This window comes from Schistocerca gregaria, chromosome 6 (assembly GCF_023897955.1).
Source record: "Schistocerca gregaria isolate iqSchGreg1 chromosome 6, iqSchGreg1.2, whole genome shotgun sequence".
Taxonomy (NCBI): Eukaryota; Metazoa; Arthropoda; class Insecta; order Orthoptera; family Acrididae; genus Schistocerca; species Schistocerca gregaria.
The window spans coordinates 72110385-72132936 of NC_064925.1; the positions used below are offsets into that span (position 1 = coordinate 72110385).

The following is a 22552-nucleotide window of genomic DNA, read 5'->3' on the forward strand; positions in this document are numbered from 1 at the left end:
AAGGACAGATGTACACTCGCACACACACACACACACACATATCCATCCGCACATACACAGACACAAGCAGACATATTTAAAGGCAAAGAGTCTCTTTGTGTCTCTGTGTATGTGCGGATGGATATGTGTGTGTGTGTGTGTGTGTGTGTGCGAGTGTACATCTGTCCTTTTTTTCCCCTAAGGGAAGTCTTTCCGCTCCCGGGATTGGAATGACTTCTTACCCTCTCCCTTAAAACCCACATCCTTTCATTTTTCCCTCTCCTTCCTTCCTTCCTGACGAAGCAACTGCCAGTTGCGAAAGCTCGTAATTCTGTGTGTGTGTCTGTGTGTTTTGTTCATGTGCCTGTCTGCCGGCGCTTTCCCGCTTGGTAAGTCTTGGAATCTTTGTTTTTAATATAAAGTTATTAAAGTGGTATACAATAAAATTGCAAACCCACTATCTCAAATAATAAATCAGTGTTTTGAAGAGGGCTGTTTCCCAGAGGTACAGAAATATGCCAAAGTCAAACCACTCTTGAAGAAGGGATCAAGAGAGATCATGGGAAATTATTGTCCTATGTCAGTCCTCCCAGTCATACCTAAAACATTTGAAAAACTTGCTGTCACACAAATACAAAACTTCATTGCAAAGTAATCTGTTATTCTAAACCATCAATTTGGTTTTCAGCAGGGAAGAGCACCACAGATCCAGTGAATAGTTTCATTGAGAAAATAAGTACATCATTTTTTTTTTCTTTTTTCTTTTTTTTTTTTTTTTTTTTTAGACTAGAGAAATAGGGTGGGAGGAATTATCTGCAACCTTGTGACGACATTTGATTCTGTAAACCATGCTTGCTTGAAAAGTATGGCATTACCAGTACCTTAGAAACTTGGTGTCAGCTAAATGGGTTGAATCTAAACATATCTACGACTCACATGATGCAGCTCAAAACAGTCAAAATGTGAGCAGATTAAGATTGTGCACAACCACCAAGATATAGTTGAAGTTGACTCAACATCAGTAAAATTCTGAGGTTTAAATGTAGACAAAAATTTGAGTTGGCAGGCACACATTGAATACCTAGCAAACAAACAGCTGCTTTGCGTTTGCAATGCAAATATTATCAACTGCAACTGACATGGACACACAAAAACTAGCATATACAAGCTACTTTGAATCCATTATTACGGTTCGGTTTTCTTGGGGGTAACTCGGCAAACATAGTGCGGATACTAAAAATACAGAATAAAACCATTCGAAATATGTGCACTACAAATCACAAAGGACCATGTAGACCATTATGAAGAAAACTTAAAATATTGGCTCTGCCACCCTTATAAAGTTATGAAATTACTATATTTTTGTACACCAGACATGAATTATTTGAGGGAAACCCTTTGGTCTATTCATATGATACTAGAAACTAAGAAAATTTTATGCTCCTCTCCCACCACCTCAGACTGCATGCCCAGGGACCTCAATTCATGGAACTGAAAATTTGTAACAAATTAAAAGGGAACCAGTTGATGCAGGTGAATTTAGGTCCACGTAAAAGAAAGCTATATGAGGTACTGACACTGAAATGTTTTTACTCAGTGGATGAATTCATGCAGGACGCACTGGAAATTTGAGCTGGATACAATGTGTTACATAATCCAAGAAATATCCTTATAGTATTATTATTTATTGCAGCACTATTATTTATTAACATAAAAATCAGTGTAATTGTATTATAAATTTTTGACATATCTCCTGTACCCAAACCAAATGGATTGCAAATGTACATAATGAGATGAATAAAACACAATTCAATTCACACAAAAAAGGGGATTAGTGTGACATTCCTGACAAGCGGAAATGTGAACTATGGTGACTATTACCAAATATATCCAAAAAGGACCAATGTGTTGCTATTCTTTTCTTGGCTGTTAAGTGACAAACAGTGGCAGACATCCATTTCTTCTGCTGCATACTTATAATTGTTGTCAGTGATTTATTGTGTGTATTGTCAGAAGGTATGCTACAGGAATGGTTCAAATTATCCACATTTGCTTCTGCAGGTTTACTGTTTTCTATGTGTTTGAGTTGTTGTGAGTAATTGCTTCTGTTGATTGTTCTAGAGTGTCATGTCCTTTCCAGGCACAACTGCTTGATCATCCTGATGAGATAACACTGCCTGGCTACATTGAGTGTAGGATTTGACAGTGAGGACAAACATGCCTTACGCCCACCTCCTCCATAGTTGCCACTGATGCACTACCCTACCTCTCTCACAATGAAACCCTTCCATGTGAAACAACTGCTCAATAATAAATCTTTGAGTATCCTGTGACTGCAAGAGACTTTGTATGTTATACAGAAGTTTCAAAGACGACTTTAATACATGTACATAGTTTTTAAAAAAATTGAAACTTACAGGAAATGCAAAATAACCATATTCATTTAAAATTACCAAGTTTGAAGTGTGTTTAAATTAATGAGAATTAGAGAGCAATGTGACAATGTAACTGCTCATGTTATCATAATAATCAAAGATGTACATATACGGCACAGATACTGAGTCATATGATGACTGTTTTGAAAATAAGACCATAAATACTCATTACAGAAATTCAATGGATCCTGAAAAATAGGAATACACTGAGATAACACTCCATACTGAAAGGTGTTGCCATGACATTGTATTCAAAATGGGTGTAATATTAAGTACAGAGTATACTAAGCTTCAAATTTTTACCATTGTTTTTTTATTTTCATTACTGACTTCTGTGTGTTAGTAAATAAATAGGGAAAAATGGTGATATCTGCCACTGGTACAAAAATATTTATTGAGGGACTGTGCTCCATAATGTATGGGATTAAAAGTGAAATGACAATGTACAAATAGGTCACAGCAAATAACTTAAATTTAAACTTTTGAAAAGTGTATCTAGTGTATAAATAATAGTTTATTGGGAGCCATGCTGCAAAACTATTATAGAAAAGAGAAAGCATGTCATAATCTCCTTCTCCTCAGTGTCTCTGTCCATCCCCTCCTTCCCTCCACCTCTCTTTGTCCATATCAATTACCTTCTCTCCATCTCTTTCTATCTCTTCCTGCCCCATCTGTCCATCTTCTTTCCACACTCTGTATGTTAATTTCCTCCCACCTCTCTCTCTCTCTCTCCATCTCCTCTCCCCCCTCCTCTCTGACCTTGAGCCTTGTTTATTATTATTTGCAAATTAAGAGTATAAAAATTTATTAGAGAAATGTATAAATATTTTAAGTAAATCAGTCAAGTACTTTTTGAAATATTTGTTAACAATGTTTTCCCTTTGTATACATTTGTACTTCATCTATATTAAAACATATAGTCTATGTATATCTGAATCTTCATTAGTGTACCATGTGAAAATCTGAAATAAAATGTTTTCATATATATTAGGTATTTATTAATATATTATACGTACTTAAAAATAGGTACATAAAATGTGTGTACTCAACTGAAATGTTGTGTAAAGAAATTAAGTCAATTGATCAACTACTGTTTGAGTTTTGTAAACATAAACATACGCAGGCTGATTGCGGTTGTGGCTATGGTCTTCAATATATTTCATGTGAGACAGCAGCAAAGTGCATCATGTGAAATGTAATAGACCTCTCTGGTGCTATTGTGCGCTCTGAGTTTATGTGTGTAATATAGAGTTCCTTGCTTGTTGTGTTCAATGTATTTCACCTGGAAGTGCAAATATAGTTACTGGTACTAAATGTATTTTACTCACTATTACTTATTCATCTGTATTGACTAATATATTATGGACTTAGCGATGCATTTGGAATAAGTACATCCATAATATAACAGTGAGAAAGTATTGGAAAAATGAACTTGTAGGAAGATGAATGCAAACTCTTTTGCATTATTCTTCTGTATTATTCTTTACGTCAAGAGAGATCAAAGTTACTGTTAAAATGAGCATAGCACAAATTCCCCAGATTAAAAGAATTATGGGTCACAAAAACTATGCAACATGGAAATTTGCAGTAGAAGTGTATTTACATTTGTGTGACCTATGGGACCTGGTGGCTGGGACACTGAAATCCACACATCAGAATTATTCAAGTAAGAAGAGGAAAGCAAAATCAAAGTTGATATTATTGGTTGACTCAGTGAATTATGTTCACATTGAAAAAGCTGCAACAACGAAAGACGTCTGGGACAAATTACAAAGTGCATTTGAGGATGGAGGTCTTGCAGTTAATCCATGTGGCCCGATGGAGTGTGAATCCATAGGTTGGAGTTGTTATTTTCTTACATTTATTGATGACCATTCACGATAAACTCATATTTATTTTCTTAGTTCCAAATACCAAGAGAGTGACACTTTTGAGGAATGTCATAGTATGGACAAAAGGTTGATGGAAAAGAAAATTAAGATCATCAGGTCTGATAACAGGAGAGAATATATTAACCAGAAATTGAAGACACTTCTGGCAAAAATCAGAATCAGGCATCAAACTACCATAAGGTGCAGCCCATTTCAAAATGGGGTTGCTGAGAGGACTAATAGGACCATTGTTGAAAAAGTTTGGAGCATGATAACTGATGCTGGATTATCAAAAGAATTTTGGGCAGAGGTGGTATCAACGGCTGTTAACTTGGACAATAGATCACCTATAAAAGCATTAGGGAATAGAACCCCCTATGAGATATTGATAGGAAGGAAACCTGACCTAAGCAATATAAGGGTTTTTGGGTGTGATGCAATGGTGCACATTCCAAAACAGCTGAGAGGAAAAAGCACCCAAAAGCTAAAAAGTATATTTTTGTACGCTATTGTGGGAATTCAAAGGGCTACTGATTAATGGATCCATTAAATAAAAGGATAGTTACAAGCAGAAATGTTGTATTCTTTGAAAATGGAATGGGCTCTGAAGAGGGCATGACTTCTAAGTTCACTGACCTAGTTCCGAGAAGGACACCTTATGTGAAGAAAGAGAAGGTGAAGGACAGGAAGAGGACAGTCAAAGGCAAATGGAGACTATTTATGATGAAAATGAGTTTGAGGATGAAAAACTGAAGAGAACAACGTAAGGCATTCATCCCGCATACCAAAACCAAAAGAATATTCGGATTTTGAGATATATGCAGCCCCGTCTTTTAATGATGAGCCAGCACAGTAGAAGAAGCAATGAGCAACCTGAACTCTCAAGACTGGAAATAATTGATGGGGAGTGAATTGGGCGATAGGCAGTCCACTACTGGCTGCTGCTTTAAATTAATGGGGAGCCTCATTTCATGGTCTTGTCAAAAGCAAAAAATTGTAGCATTGAGTACTGTAGAGGCTCACTATATGGCGCTATCTCACACCAAACAGGAAGTATTGTGGCTAAGAATATTAATATGTCAAATACAACCCAATTTAATCATGGAACCTATAAAGATCTTCTGTGACAATAAAGGAGCCATTAAGCTAGCTAAAACTGATGTCACTAGTGCTAGGACAAAACATATTGATGTAAGACACCATTTTATTCCGGACCACATAGAGTGACAGGACATCGCTGTGGACTACCTGCACACAGAAGACATGTTGGTTGACTTTCTACCAAAGCCCTTGGACAAGGAGAAATCTGAAAAGACTGTGGGGCTATTTGGTTTATCTTGTGAAAGAAAACCACAAAATATATGTTCCAAGGGGAGTATTGGAATGGTGTGAACAACATATTTTGTGTGAGAAGGTGGCAAAATGCACCATGGGAAATATAATAGACCTTTCTGATGCTATTGTATGCTCTGAGTTTTATGAGTGTAATATAACTTTCCTTGGTTTTTGTGTTCAATGTATTTTACCTGGAAGTGCAAATATAGTTACTGGTACTAAATGTCTTTTACTCACTATTACTTATTCAAATGTGTTAACTCTAATACCTACACTTCTCTCCATTAGCAGACTAATGATTCCTTGAAGCTTGAGGTGTGTCCCATCATGTGACTCCTTCTTTTAATGACATTATACCATAAATGTCTGTCCTCTGCAGTTTCATTCCGAGCCTCTTCGTTAGTTGCCTAATCCACCCATCAAATCTTCAGCAATCTTCTGTACCAGCATATTTCAAAAGCTTCTAATCTCTTCTTGACTGTACTGATTATTCACATATTTCTGTTCTGTGCAGGGCAACACTCCAGATAAATACCTTCAGTAAAGATTTACTAGCTCTTAAATTTGTGTTAAATGTGAAAAGATTTCTTTTTACAGATATGCTGTTGTAGCTGCTGCCAGCTGCATTTTATATTCTCTCTACTTTAGTCACCATCAGTTATTTTTCTGCCCAAACAACAAAACTTACTCCTTTCCTAACCTAATTTATGTTAATACAAATATAAGATATTCATTTAAGTCTGTGTATAATTTAAGACTTAAAGTAGCAGCACTATCAAAGGATTAAGTTTGTATAGATGCATCTAGAAAGTAACTGGATCATCAGCAGTTTGTATACTAATTACTTTATGCATATAAGAATTGAAGCTTTTATGTAACTGGCATTGTACAATGAGTCTGCCTTTCACTCCTACCCAGATAAAGAAGAAACTTAAATGACAGCAGCATGAAATACAATAGTCACAGTTTTCTCTAGGCTTCAACAGATGTATAGCAACTAATGTGTCACAAAGTGATACTTTTGTATACAGTACACCACAGAAAATATTTTAAAAAATTGTTTTTTTTTCTGATTCAGTCCATATATATACTCTTTCTTCTTGATGGAAAGTGAAAAATGAAGAATATTTTTTAAATTCATGTCAGTAATCTTATTTTATGTCTTTCTCTCCATCAGTTTTGCTATTTTTGCAATATTCCTATATGTAATAATAAGAAGTCTAGATTAAACTTCTATTTTTGTTTCAATTTGTCTTTAACATAAAGAATCATTTATTTCATACATTACATTTTAGTATTTAACATTTTGTGTTTCTCCTTTCTTTTACAAAAATTGAGGCAGATTTATCTGACTTAAGTAATTTAGTAAGCAAGAAAATAAGTAAGTAGTAAGTTAACGCAAGATAAAGCTGTACATCAATCATTTATGCTGTTTGTTTCTTTCCTTTCACTGACACAAATGTACTGTCTCTTGACATTCCCTGGCTCTCTGTCTTTGGAGATGACTTATAAGAAATACACAATTGCATAAGGCAGGAAAGAAAAAAAAAAATCTTAAGAAGTGGGAGTGTCTGATAACAAAACAAGTACTTTTCTAGAGATAAGATGACTTATGACCTTCTAAACAATCCCTGCCTTTTATCATGTTATTCAAGCCAAAGTGCCAGAAATTCTAGATAAGATCTTACTTCATTTCATAACCATGATAATGACCTCTCATTTGGCACAGTTCAGTCAACGACACCATATGAAAAGGCCACAGAAATCCCTTGGTTTCAGCATTTTATGTTCACTGAATCAAAATAAACAAAATGCCATCAAACTGGAAGAGGCCAGCTGATGTTGCATTTCCTCAAGTTTGGGCTAGGTGTGAAGGCAAAACAACTTTAGCGGATGGTTCTAAGCTTGTATACAGAATACAGGATGCCACTCCTGAAATGCATGAAGAGATTCTTGACAGACTCATGATGGTATACTTTGTCCGAGATGAGGATATTTGCAAGACAATTAATTTAATGGCAGATAAAACATCTATGGAAGAAACTAGAATAATGTGGAAGGAATCACTACAGCAGAATGTTGGTCTTGTAGCTATAAGAGAATATCCAGATGGTCAAGAAGAAATCATTGGGACCAATATAACATGTGTTGTCAGCAAAGGGGAGAAATCAAATCCTGATGAGGTAAGAGCATTTTGTAAACATATTGGAATTTACAGTTGCTGAATAATTTCCATTTTTCATCTACATTGATTGTAATCTTATTGTGACAAAGATCATTCTTGGGTTGTTGCAAAATATTTCAATGAACATAACTATGTAACAATTAGGCTTAGTGTTTAAATGAAAGTGAATTGTCAGTAATTCATAGGCGCTAAATCCAGTCTCTAGTTAACATTAGGAACTTCTCTGGCTGTTGAAATGACTTAGATTAGTCACAGTGGTTTGTCTAAGCAAAAAATGTCAAATCATTACATTGAACACATTCCACTTACAGTAGGTCTGCCTTCCCCCTTTTCATTCAGGCAGCTATTATCCATAACTAGCAAAACATTAATGTTACTAAACTTATACATCATGGACTTCTCTATTGCTGGTATTATAGCTAGCTGCTCATTGATGATTGTGTCATGTCCCTACATAAAATTATCAGTTAAGTAATTCATGTAAAACATGTAAGTTTACACAGGGATGAGAAATGTAAAAAAATGCCCACTTTAACACTATGAGTATTCCAGGAAGGAAACTGACCAATGAACACATTGCTACATATTGCTGCACTAATAATGTAAATAAGAGTTGCAAATATAAAAATTGGTAGCAGTTAAAGGTAAATTAAACATACTTAATCCCAGAATGAGATTTTCACTCTGCAGCAGTGTGTGCACTGATATGAAACTTCCTGGCAGATTAAAACTGTGTGCCCGACAGAGACTCGAACTCGGGACCTTTGCCTTTCGCGGGCAAGAGCTCTACCATCTGAGCTACCGAAGCACTGTCATACTGGCAGAAGTAAAGCTGTGGCCCGGTAAGCCGTGCAGTTTAATGCACTGCTTTCTGGGCGGGAAGGTGTGCTGGTCCCCGGCACGAATCTGCCTGGTGGATTAGTGTCGAGGTCCAGTGTGCTGGCCAGTCTGTGGATGGTTTTTAAGGAAGTTTTCCATCAGTCTCAGCGAATGCAAGCTGGTTCCCCTTATTCCGTCTCAGTTACACTATGTCAGCGATTGCAGTGCAAACAGTTTCTCCACGTACTTTTACACCATAACTGCTCTACCACGCAAACATGGGGGTTACACTCATCTTGTCTGAGACATACCTGGGGGGGGGGGGGGGGGGGGGGGGGCCACTGGGGGCCGAACCACACAATAATGCTGGGTTTAGTGTGGGGCAGTGGTGGGTGAGTGGACTGCTGTGGTCTGTTGTGGGGTAGTGAACCACTGAGGGCTATGGTGGGGATGAAGCCTCTACATCATTTCTAGGTCCCTAGTCCCATACGATACAAAATATACATACTTATAAATCCCACAAATTTATGTTTGTCATGAGAAAACTTCTGAAATTAAGAGTGGTGCTTGAACTTGAACATAATTAAATTCTGTACATACACGATGTTGCTCTTGAAAATTTTCCAAGTAATAGATATTGGTTATAGTAAAATCAAAAGTATCTAGTTGTTGTTGTTGTGGTGTTCAGTCCAGAGACTGGTTTGATGCAGCTCTCCATGCTACTCTAACCTGTGTAAGCTTCTTCATCTCCAAGTAACTACTACAGCCTACATCCTTCTGAATCTGCTTAGTGTATTGAGCTCTTGGTCTCCATCTCTGATTTTTACCCTTCAAGCCTCCCTCCAATATTAAATTTAAGATTCTTTGATGCCTCAGAACGTTCTTTTAGTTAGGTTGTGCCACAAAATCCTCTTATCTCCAATTCACTTCTTGTCTAAACTACTTGTGTCCATGTTTCACTTCTGTACATGGCTACACTCCATACAAATAATTTCAGAAATGACTTCCTGACACTTAAATCTATACTCGATGTTAACAAATTTCTCTTCTTCAGAAACACTTTCCTTGTCATTTTCAGTCTACATTTTATATCCTCTCTACTTCAACCATCATCAGTTACTTTGCTCCCCAAATAACAAAACTCATCTACTACTTTTAAGTGTCTCTTTTCCTATCTAATTCCCTCAGCATCACCTGATTTAATTCGACTACATTTCATTATCCTAGTTTTACTCTTGTTGATGTTCATCTTACATCCTCCTTTCAAGACACTGTCCATTCTGTTCACCTGCTGTTCCAGATCCTTTGCTGCATCTAGTATGTACATCAGAATGTAGCTAAGCAAAGTGGAATTGAAGGAAAATTGCTAGAACATGTAGTGTCAAGACCCTACTACTACATTTGCTTTTGGTAATATTTTATATGCATGTGCAGGAAGCTGCATAGCTTCGTCATTGTATATCCATGAATAGCATGATATGATAACATTTTTTAATTGGTATTTGGTCATCAATTTAAATCTATGTTAGTTATCCCAGCTACACTGAATCTTATACTAATTCTAAAGAAATTAAGTAACTGTCTCCCATGTATTTAACAAACTTAAACAACACAAATAATGATTTGTGCTGACAGTGTTAAAAGAAAATAAATTGACAGAAACTTCCAAGCTTCCAAATCATCAAAGAAGGTGAAATCTACTTACTTCATGAGAATAATTAGGTGTGTGGGTGGAGTTGGTGGGGGGTGGAAGGAGGGGGAGTGGGGAAGGAATAGATTGTAGAATTAAATTAAATTAATTGTCTGTTCATTTTGAACAACATTAAAGCTGGAAAGGAACTGATGAAATTTATCTTTATGATGACAGGAGAAGACAGGGATAGAGAAACATAATGTAAGTGATCACAAATTAGCTGGCTGTTCATGGTAGTCCAATACGGATAGAGAGCAGCTTTCAGCATCTGTAAACAGTGTTATTAAAATAATTAAAATGGTAGGTGAGGAAAAGAAATTATATTATGATCAAAATAGGGTAAAACACATTGAAAAGAGAATCATATAAATTAAAACAATGAAGCCACTGTACTGATTTATGAGTATTTAGAACTACTGAAGACAATAACTGAACATGGCTTACATAGAAGAGCAAAAATAGTTTGGAGAGCTCTTGTTAAATGATGTGTGGTTTTCGCAAAAACCATTCAGAAACTCTATGCTGTTCAATGACAGCACTCGCGAGATGTAAGGTGAGACTTAGAAATCTGACAACAAAACAATTTCAATATTCTGTTAGCCATTCCTAATTTCCCTACTCAATTAGCTTGAGGCAGCAATGGTAGTCCAACAAAGACATGCCTACCCTGTGCTAAATGGACAGTCAGATAACTATACAGTTATTCACATTCTGTAACTTACCTGCATGTACAATTCACAAACATTTAAAGAAAACAATGTGACCATTAAATTAAAACACTATGGATGGTTTTAGAGAACACCTAAAAGGTATTGACTGGGGTGAAGCTTAGATTCTGCCCAATGTCAGCTGTAATGTTTCTACATAAGTTTGCATCCATTCTTCAAATCAATTATCCCAGAAACATAATTCAGTACCAGGATGCTATAGAAGAAACTTGACCATTACAGGTACCACAGCATCTTCAAATAAAAAAATTTGTACTTACAAAATAATCAGTATCATTATTAACTTCGAAAAACTTCGATATTATGTACAGCAGAATATTAAATGAAGTCAGAAAATAAAATACAGGAATATGTACATCTTGTGTGATATTTACAGCTCAGACAAAATCAAACCAAACATGAAATACCATTAAATGAGAGATGAGGAAAGAAGCTACAGAAAATGATCCTATTTCTGTTGAACAGGATGGGAGAAAGGGCAATTTATATATGGAATATATTTTAAGTACTAATTTTTAAAAGCAGCTGAGAAAGCCGTTGCAAGTAATAATAATAATAATATAATAATTGTAATAATAATAATAATAGCTTTATTCAACATCGAATGGTACACTGCACACGTACAAAGAAACAGTAATGATTAAAGTTATTGGTACAATATGCAAGACACATTCTTCTGAATACGTCATTAAGTTACAACAAAATTACAATTAGATGTTTACTGGTGAGTAGGAAGGGTGTTTTACTAAAAATTTCTTAAGTTGATGTTTCAGTTTAATTGTAGGAAGAGCCATGACTGCCCTAGGCAGTGCATTATCTAATTTTATACCTGCGTACTAAGGCCCCCTTTCGTAAAGCGCTGTTCTGTGGCTGCCAATGTAAAATCTTTCTTTATTTCTAGTATTGTACTGGTGGAAATCTGAATAAGTGTTTGGGTGCAGTCTTTTCACAAGCAATATGGCTTTTAGAATGTATGTGTTTATAACAGTTAACACCTCTGTTTTTGGAAACAAGTTGCGACAAGATTCCCTATATTTTGCTCCACAGATTATTCTCACACCCCTTTTTTGAAGAATGAGTAGCTTATCTAGATTAGCTTTGGTTGTTGCCCCCCAAATTTCAATACCGTAGTTCAAGTGAGAAGAGAAAAGAACATGGTATGCAGTCTTTAGGACTATGGTGTCTCTACAGAACTTGTTAATAGTACTGATTGCAAATATATTTTTTGACAACTTAGTTGCTAGGGAGTCAATATGTGTGTCCCATTTCAGGTTGCTTTGGATTGTTATGCCAAGGAATTTTACACTAGACTCTTTCTTTACCAATTCGTTGCCCATGTATACTTTAATTTCAGTATTCAAACTACTTTTGTTAAACTCCATCAAACATGTTTTACCGGTGCTTACATTTAAATGGCTCTCATTAAAAAACTGAACAATTTCTTTTGTCACATTATTGCACTCAGCCTCTAGTTCATTACATGATTCCTTTTTACATACAATGGACGTGTCATCGGCATACAGAACAATTTTGGAATTTATAGTACAGTATTTAATATCATTTACATAGATCAAGAACAGAAGGGGGCCCCAACACCTAGCCCTGGGGCACACCATATTTTATGCAAGTGATCTCAGATTTGTAGACACCACTTTCTGTTTTAAGTAGAACAAATTGTTTTCTATTGCTCATATAACACTTTTTTTTTTTATTAGGTCATAAGCAGCGCCTCTAATGCCCATTTTCCATAGCTTGTCTAATAGGATGTCAACTTTCACAGAATCAAAGGCTTTTTCCAGGTCTAGGTATACACCTGCCACATGTTCCTTGCTTTCGATACCCCCTATCACTTCTTCAATTAGTTGAGCAGCTGCAGTGCTAGTTTATGTACCTTTTAGGAATCCATTTTGATTTTCGAACATCTGGTTGTGTTTGTTAAGAAAGTTTATAATCCTGTTGTATATAACTTTCTCAACTATTTTGGAAAAGACAGGAAGGATTGAGACTGGTCTGTAGTTTTCTATTTTGTTGTTGTCACCTTTCTTAAAAATGGGTGTTACCTGTGCTATTTTGAATCTGTCTGGAAAGGTGCCTGATTCTATTATATTGTTGACTGCTGCAGACAGAGGTACAGAGACATTTTGGCTACAGGCTTTTAAAACATTAGTATTTAGGCCATCATGCCCAGCTGAATTAGAGGGTTTTAGAGAGCTAATGATGCCCATTATTTCTGCACAGTTTGTGGGGGCTAGATATACACTATGGTCACATATATTACCTTTAAAACTGTAGTGCATGTTTTTATGTTTGCTATTTATGGCTTCCCCTATGGAAGAAAAATATTTGCAATTTCCAGTTGGTCTTTTATGAGCATACCATTGTGGTTAATAGTAAAGTCCATACAGGATTTGTCATTGCAGGTTCTAAAACCGTTTATGACTGCTCAGATGCCAGCAGTTACGTTGTGTGAGTTTTGAAGCTTATTTGCAACATAGTTGCTCCTGGTCTGTGAGAGTAAGTCCTTATAGTGTGCTTGATATGTTTTGAAGGCTTCCTTTACCTCAGGAATCTCTCTATTATTCAGCATTGCACTGTGGAGTAGTTTTAATTTTTCCCTCGCTTCAGTGACATTACTATTTACCCAACTATTTTTGTTTATATTTTTTGTTTGTTTCATTTTTGTGATTACAGCTGGGCATGTGGTATCAAGGCAGTAATAGAAGTCAGCAGCAAAGATATCATATGAAAAGCTACTATTTTCAAACCATTTTATTTGTGCTAGCATGCAGTTTAGTCTGTTTATGTTGTCATTATACATTATTCTTTTAGTTACAAACTGTTGCTTTGTAGTGACAGAGAGGGCCTCATGGAGCTCCAATTTAAGTTGTACTGCATGGTGATCTGAGATGGCTAGCTTTAAAACCGATGGACTGTGGGATAGGTGGGTCATGTTTGTTATTATGTTGTCAAGACATGTTTTACTACTGCCAATTTCTCTAGACGGTTCCCGAATGAGTGGGGTCAGGTTAAATTCATCACACAGACGATGTAACTTTTTGGTGCTGACATCATTTGTTAATAAATCTATATTTATATCCCCTGTAACTATAATATTTACATGACCATTTGGACCAGAAAATGTTGTATCTATATATACAAGCAAGTCAGAAAGATTTACAAAAAAGGTATCTGTATTTGCTGCAGGTGGCCTGTAAACACCGATAACTGTTATGTTATCTCTACCCCACTTTAGGTTTATTGCAGCAAATTCTGAGACTCCTTCCAAGCAGAAGGCACTCACATCAATAACATTAAAATTACTTTCATTTACAGTGAAAATTGCTACACCTCCCCCAGTCTTGCTTTTCTACTGAAGGCTGTGCAGAATTTCATACACAATGGTTGACTAATGGGAGAGGGAGACCAAGAGGTGAATACACCAAGCAGATTCAGAAGTATGTAGGTTGCACTAGCTACTGGGAGATGAAGAAGCTTGCACAGGATAGAGTAGCATGGAGAGCTGCATCAAACGTATCTCAGGACTGAAGACCACAACAACAACAACAACAACAACAACAACAGTGGGTTTACACATGTTTTTACTTTTTTACTTTTTCTGATGCCCCCCCTTACCCCCCCCCCCCCCCCCCCCCCCCCAACCCCCCGCACCCACCCACCATGTCACTGTGTTAACAGGTTGTTCCTCATACAATCTATCACATGATAACCTTGATGTTCCAGGTTACTCCTCTGGAAGCTTTATCTTTGAGCATAAGTAATGCAGGTAATCAGTCCCCTGTAATGGTATGATTGTGTAACTGTTAGTTTGGCATCCACATCTGTTAGTATAGAGCAGTTCCTGTGAATGTATAACTGAGAGCCATATTTGTTGTTAACTGGATTCAGCTGTTACAAAAAATTTACACTGCTAGTTTCAAAAGCAATCAGAAAAGGTTACTTCTAAGCCGTTAATTTATTCTGCACATTTATTTTTATTTTTATTTTGAAACTTTATGTGATTTAATTAATTTTGTTGTTACTTAACTTATGTAAATTGTCAGCATTCAGCCCTTTATATGGTAAATATAACACCATGGAAACATGCTATATAATTCAAAGCAAGCTACAGTCAGAGGTGGATTTTCTATTTTTTCTAAAGTGTTTTGCAATCTATTAACAATCTTACATTACTTGGCAAGAAAACAATCACATCTGTAGCAATGAACTCACAACATTCTAATTTTTGTAAAAGCAGGGAATGACAGAATGAGGGTTACTGAGCTAAGGAAAATCTTCCCTGTGAAATAAAGATAAAACATTAATCAAAATATAGGCAGGCAGTTTGCAAATACATATTTGTGAAGTGAAATTCAACTGCTGGGTAACATATCCATACCATGCTGCTCCACTCTGTGCACTGTTACCTGAATGGATCCGTCGTGGCATACTGTCCACAAAATATTGTTCAAGCCTGTCACACACTATGATAGCAGTCCTTCTGAGGTAATACAGTGTGTGAGAATGGTTTCTGCTATGATGCATTGCATTTTTCATCTAGTTCCAAGCATACTCAATTTGGATTCAGGTCAGTAGAGCAGATAACACATGCTGTTCCATTCAGTTGATTCCTGCCTTCTGGAGGAAGAGGAAGATGTTTACAAGGTGGTTGTGGTGTGCCCTGGCATGATTGTCTTGAGAGGTGAAACCCACAACTGAAAAGTTGACTGTAGGACTGGATAGTAGAGTAGAGAAGCCTGTGCAGATACAGCAAAGAGCTAAGATTAACACTTGACAGTGATAAATTACAGTATAACAGTCCAAAATATGGCCGACATTTCTGCTGAAAACATTGGACTATTAGCCTGAAATATGCATTGAGATCTTAAATGATGATCATCAGGCATCAATCATATCCTGAACTTATTGATGAACAGATCCTGATCTCATTGTGCCACTGAGCAGTGTTTCTTTCCAGGTGCTGTTGTGCAGCCACAGAACCTTATCATCATCAACAAAATCATTTTCAGATTTCAATTTCTTCACATGTGGCAGTGCTGTGTAGGTGGGGTTTGTACTGTCGCAATACCTGACAAAAATAGCGAAGCACCCAGAAGACATAGTCATACATTAATGTCACTTTGTACTCATGCATACCAACAAAAGGCATGTAAATAATTGGAGACAGAAAGGCCACCAGAGAGCATTAGCTTTTTCATGTTTGTTGTTGTTACTGGGCCTGGTAGGGTATATAAGGGGAGGGGGGTGAACAATATCAAATGTTGAGTGATTACTGTGAAGGACAATGAAATGCTGTATACTCATGCGAGGCAGAGTTGTCACCGTCTGACAGAGTTTGAAACTGTATCTCTGAGTCATTATCTAGGATCAAAGATATCAAGGACTAGTTACAACAATTGAGGGCCAGGTTGCCTCAAGGGAGAATATAATGGTTTAGTGACACACTTCCCTATTAAATCAGTGTATGCATCCATAAAAGTCTGGGGATAACAAACCAAGTTTTCCATCAGGGCAGACCCATAAATGCCATATTCTGGAGGGGATTTGTGCTTGCCTTCTCCTAATATGTTGAGGAATGTCAGTTGTGTGTATGTATTAAGTGACAGCTGATTCGGACTTGTGCAGTGTAATATTGTGTTTTGGTTTTCATCAAGAATGGAAGAGAAAAGGTAAAACCCAGTGTTGGCATGCAACCTAATCTCTCAATACCCCTTTTTGCTGGACACGTCACCTAGAAATTGCACACAACACATTATGGAAAATTTTGAAACTGAATCCATGACATTGCTGCAAGACCTGCTAATCAGGAACTTAACACCAACCCCTTCCCCTCCTTGCTGGCCAAATATCTCAAAGAAAATTTCTTCTACCTCCAAATTTTAAAACAATTACCCAGATCAGATACCACCACAATTGCAAGACTCAATGTCTGCACTGCTAGGTTATTTGTAAATTTGACTCTATTTTGCAACTGTTGAAAAAAATTCACTTTTTTGTTGGGCAGTGTAATTGTAACAGATGCTAAAGAGGCAAAATTGATCATGTGGTGATGGTTGTGTACTGTTTTGGTCTATACAGCTCTCCCAGTTGCCTCCAAAGAAGCTGTGTTCAGTACTGTTGCATTTTCCTCAGGTTACCTAAGAGCCATAATTTGTCGGTACCAATCATCAACTTACAGCATTATTTCTGAGTAACCACAACAAAGCAAATTGTCAGTGATTTGTTCCATATGACAGAGACAGAATGTCCAAATGACATCGCTATGGGAATGCCAATTCAGCAGGTGGCTAAGTGTGCTGAGAAGTCTTCTTGTTGTAAAGTAGGAAAAAGTGTGCTGTCTAAACTCAAAGTGCCCATCTGAGGCACTCTTGACAGAGTTAAAGTGTGCAACAGGTGGGCTGTCATTTTCTTCTTGTAGTGTTATAATTATGGAAACTCCTGATCTAGAAATTAAATTTGATTGCAGAAACTGTAACATATAAAGTGACATTCTTCAAGTATTTGACAAAAACACTTTCCACTTGAGTATGTCCCCATTACTGGACAGATGGGTGGCAACTCTTTAGTACGTAACTTCCTGAAAAAGTTTGGAAAACTGTGCAAGGAGAACGTGGCACGGATACAGTGAACCATCTTTTAATCTGTTCAGAAAAATGTCCAAATTAATGACACATCTAACCAAAATATTGCAGCCTATATGGCCTTCGACTTTTAACTGTATTATTAGAAATGTGATTAACAGTATGTTTGTATTTACTTTTAGTGTCCTGATTTTTCTTACTTGTCATGATAATGTATTAGAAATTTTTATTTTGCTAGAGCTCCTTCTTTGGTGCAGTTTTCTGCTTTCTCTTCTGCACTGCCTTAAAGTCATACACCAGAATCTTGGTAGTCACGGATTGACAAATCCGACATGTTAGTTGTAACTGAACATTGGTACAATGGAGCCCACATCTGCCCCGGGAAATGTCTTACAACTTAAAACCTGGTTGCTAAATCTCTGTCTTACCATTATATAATCTATCTGAAACCTGTCAGTATTTCCAGGCTTCTTTCATGTATACAACGTTCTTTTATGATTCTTGAACCAAGTGTTAGCTAGGATTAAGTTGTTCTCTGTGCAAAATTCTACCACGTAGCTTCCTCTTCCATTTCTTACCCCCAATCCATAGTCACTTATTACATTTCCTTCTCTCCCGTTTCCTACTACCGAATTCCAGTCACCCATGACTATTAAATTTTCATCTCCCTTCACTATCTGAATAATTTCTTTTATTTCATCATAAATTTCTTAAATTTCTTAGTCATCGGCAGAGCTAGTTGGCATATAAACTTGTACTACTGTAGTAGGCGTGGGCTTTGTGTCTATCTTGGCCACAATAATGCTTTCACTATGCTGTTCATAGTAGCTTACCCGCACTCCTATTTTTTTATTCATTATTAAACCAACTCCTGCATTACCCCTATTTAATTTTGTATTTATAACCCTGTATTCACCTGACCAAAAGTCTTGTTCCTCCTGCAACTGAACTTCACTAATTCCCACTATACCTAACTTTAACCTATCCATTTCTCTTTTTAAATTTTCTAACCTACCTGCCCAATTAAGGGATCTGACATTCCACGCTCCGATCCGTAGAACATCAGTTTTCTTTCTCCTGATAATGACATCCTCTTGAGTAGTCCCCACCCGGAGATCCCAATGTGGGACTCTTTTACCTCTGGAATATTTTACCCAAGAGGACGCCATCATCATTTAACCATACAGTAAAGCTGCATGCCCTCAGGAAAAGTTACGGCTGTAGTTTCCCCTTGCTTCCCACCATTCGCAGTACCATCACAGCAAGGCCGTTTTGGTTACTGTTCCAAGGCAAGATCAGTCAATCATCCAAACTATTGCCCCTGCAACTACTGAAAAGGCTGCTGCCCCTCTTCAGGAACCACACGTTAGTCTGGCCTCTCAGCAGATACCCCTCCGTTGTGGTTGCACCTACGGTACGGCTATCTGTATTGCTGAGGCATGCAAGCCTCCCCACCAACGGCAAGGTCCTTGGTTCATAAGAAGGGCGTGGAGGGGGGGGGGGGGGGGGGGGGGGGACCCACCGATCATGACAAAATTATCACTGAAAAAGTCTGGGGATAATAAACAAAGTTTTGCATCAAGGCATACCCATAAATGCCATATTCTGGAGGGGATTTGTGCTTGCCTTCTCCTAATATGTTGTGGAATACAGTTGTGTGTATGTATTAAGTGACAGCTGATTCGGGCTTGTGCAGTGTAATACTGTGTTTTGGGTTTCATCAAGAATGGAAGAGAAAAGGTAAAACCCAGTGTTGGCATGCAACCTAATCTCTCCATGCCCCTTTTTACTGGACACGTCGTCTAGAAATTGCACACAACACATTATGGAAAATTTTGAAACTGAATCCATGACATTGCTGCAAGACCTGCTAATCGGGAACTTTACACCAACCCCTTCCCCTCCTTGCTGGCCAAATATCTCAAAGAAATTTTCTTCTACCTCCAAATTTTAAAACAATTACCCCAGATAAGATACCACCACAATTGTAAGACTGAATGTGTGCACCGAGGGGTGGTCTCCTACAAAGGAAAGGGGCTCCAAAAGGAAATTAAAATTACAGTAGGAAAAATACAGAGCACTGTGTTATTGCCATACGTTATTTTTTTCTGGAACCACCAAATCAGTTGTAAAATACATGTGCAAACACTTTAATTAAATATTTCATCAATTTTATGCATGCAGATGTTGAAACTAATAGCAGAAAATCCTCCTTTTTTGTCTCCCTATCTGAGTTCTCACGAATGAAACTAACACTTCTGTACTATCCCACATTTATGTGACAAATACAGGCAATAACTAATGGTTTTAGACTAATAAATCACAAGGAATTTGACATCAAACTACGTATATGCAACATTGGCTAATACCAAGGGAATGAAAATTAACATACATTTATTTTTATAGGTGAAAGGTGAGGCAATGAGAAAAATTTGGCGTATGTTGATGGAGGATCTACCAAAACAACTTGATGTATTTGAGCATTATGGGGTGGACCACTACATGAGTGCTGTGGGGCTAACTGTATTACCAAAATATTGAGGACAAAATGTGGGACTTGAGATTTTACGTGCTCGATTTCAACTTGTGAAAGGTGTTGGACTGAAGGCAACAGCAACAGCTTTCACTGCCATGGCCTCTCAAAAACAAGCACAGCGTGCCGGCTATGAGTTGTTGACTGAAATGGTATATAATGATTACAAGGTAGATGGAAAAGTTGTCTTCCCAGGGATGACCACACCATCAGTGAAATATATGGGCAAATACATACCTTGATGAGCAGAACATAAACTGTAATGGTCATTCAGAAACAAAGTAGCAGAGAAAATGTGTGTGTGTGTGTGTGTGTGTGTGTGTGTGTGTGTGTGTGTGTGTGTGTGTGTGTGGTACAAAATGAAAATTTATTAAACAGTATAATTCAGTGCATGACGTCAACTTATGTGAGTATGGTGTATGAATGATGTATTTGAATTTTCAGCAGACAAATGTGACTCAATAAAATAACATTGGTAATTTGTATTAAACTGACAAATTTGTATCATTGTAAGCTACATAAGTTCAGAGTAATATTTCGCTTTGCAGCTTGTAAAAATTTCTGCCAAAGTAATAAATTACAAGGGGGTTCCTTAAGTTTCAGATAAAACACAAGAATGTAACATTTGTACAGTTTTTCAATAAACAATGAAAGCACTCTCTCAGTTCACTAACCAATTAATGACTTTTTTTACTGAGAACTGAATTTCATAGACTACAATTCTGAAGAAATTTTTAAATAAGTGGAATTCTATTTGGAGTTAAGTGTACTTCATAATTTTTTCTGAAACATAAGGAGTAAAAGCTAGTTATCAAGCACCATTTAACCTAGTCGGTCTTTATGTAACATAAATGCTACACCCAAATTATATTTTTTCTACTTATTTGTGGTACCTGATTGTAGCATGTACTTAAACCAATATGCTATCAGCGCCTCACTTGTTTTCATTTCTGCATGTTCCCAGTAGGTGGCAACACATATGCTTGAAAAAAACTGTTTATTGAAGTCTCTATTCAAGAAATAAAGGTAATTTCTGCTTGTTGTTCATAGTTTTAGACTAGAATCTGTTTATCACATACTGTAATCTGCTAATATACCCTACACTAATGATTAAGTGATTATTTCATCACAACAATACTTCCAGTGGCACTGTTGTCATAATATTTAAGAATTTAATATTGTGTATTGCACATAGTTCAGCTTTTTTTCTAACATGAGTAGTATTCATTTTGAACATTTGGTACAATTTTAAAGAATCACAACAATTTATTAAATTTAGTATTTTAATCTTATTTTTTCTCAGTTTAAAGCATTGACCTTCAGTACAAACTGCTCCTTCATAAAATATAAGCTTAGCATTGAGGTGGTTGAGTTGTTTGCAAAGGATAAAACAGAAGTTAGTTAATTCTAGAGATAAAACTGTGATACGTAACGGTATAACATATCAGACAACTGAAAACTTGAAAATGCAACAGCTAATTTCTGATACTTAAATTCATTCATTCACTCATTCATATGAAGAGTTCATCAGTTTAAGAAGTGCTAAATGTTGCACGTTCTCACAAAACAATGATGGTGACATTAAGTGTTTCCCATCAAATAATAAAACTACTTTCATTGTGTCAGAGTCAAATTCAACTGAGAAAACTGATAAATTGTAGGACAGAATTGTTGGCCACTAGTTTACCTTCAGGAGGAATATGCGTAGTACTGTCAATAGATACTACACATGAAGGCACAGCTGACAGCTTTTGGAACTAATAGTTCCTCCCTCAGGGAGGAGAGAGAGACATGTTGGGGTGACGTTAAAGAAAAAAGGAAGGGTAGGTCTCTCAGAATCAGGAAGGAACTGTTAAATTGGAAAAACAGTATGTCACTTTTAAAGTTTCTTTTCGCAATACTAAACATTTCACCTCATGAAGATATGTAGCGACCACAAATTTATATCACAATTTAATATGACTTTAGTATGTGTATGAGACTAGGTTAACTCATCAAGCTGCCAAGCACTTAAATGTGAATTGCAGAGTAGTCATGTAGATGTAGATACTCATCTACATGTAGATGTAGATGAGTATGCCAAAATTTTGGTTAAAGTCCTTCCTCAGAACACATAAATATGCACAGGTGTAGGCAGCAGGGGGACCAGCTAGGGTCATATGCGACCATGTCAAAACTATAAAACAAAAGTGCTCCACATCAATCTCAATAGACGTAAGAGAGAACAGCTAAAAACAGGGAGGTGGAGAAAGGTCTACAAAATACACCATAGAGAAACAGAGGTCCATAACTAAAAATTAAATGGCCTTCACCATATTACTAAGACAGATAAAAAGTAAAAGGTGGTGACAGACCATGCGTCATTCACTAAAATG

General features: G+C 36.8%; 1 protein-coding gene across 1 annotated transcript; it reads left to right on the forward strand.

The window, feature by feature from the left end:
• Positions 1-7251: 7251 nt before the first annotated feature.
• Positions 7252-20854, forward strand: LOC126278513 (uncharacterized). The gene is made up of 2 exons (XM_049978678.1): positions 7252-7803; positions 20051-20854. Exons 1-2 carry the CDS (start codon positions 7432-7434, stop codon positions 20183-20185), a joined length of 507 nt encoding a protein of 168 aa, XP_049834635.1. The 5' UTR covers positions 7252-7431; the 3' UTR covers positions 20186-20854.
• Positions 20855-22552: the final 1698 nt, after the last annotated feature.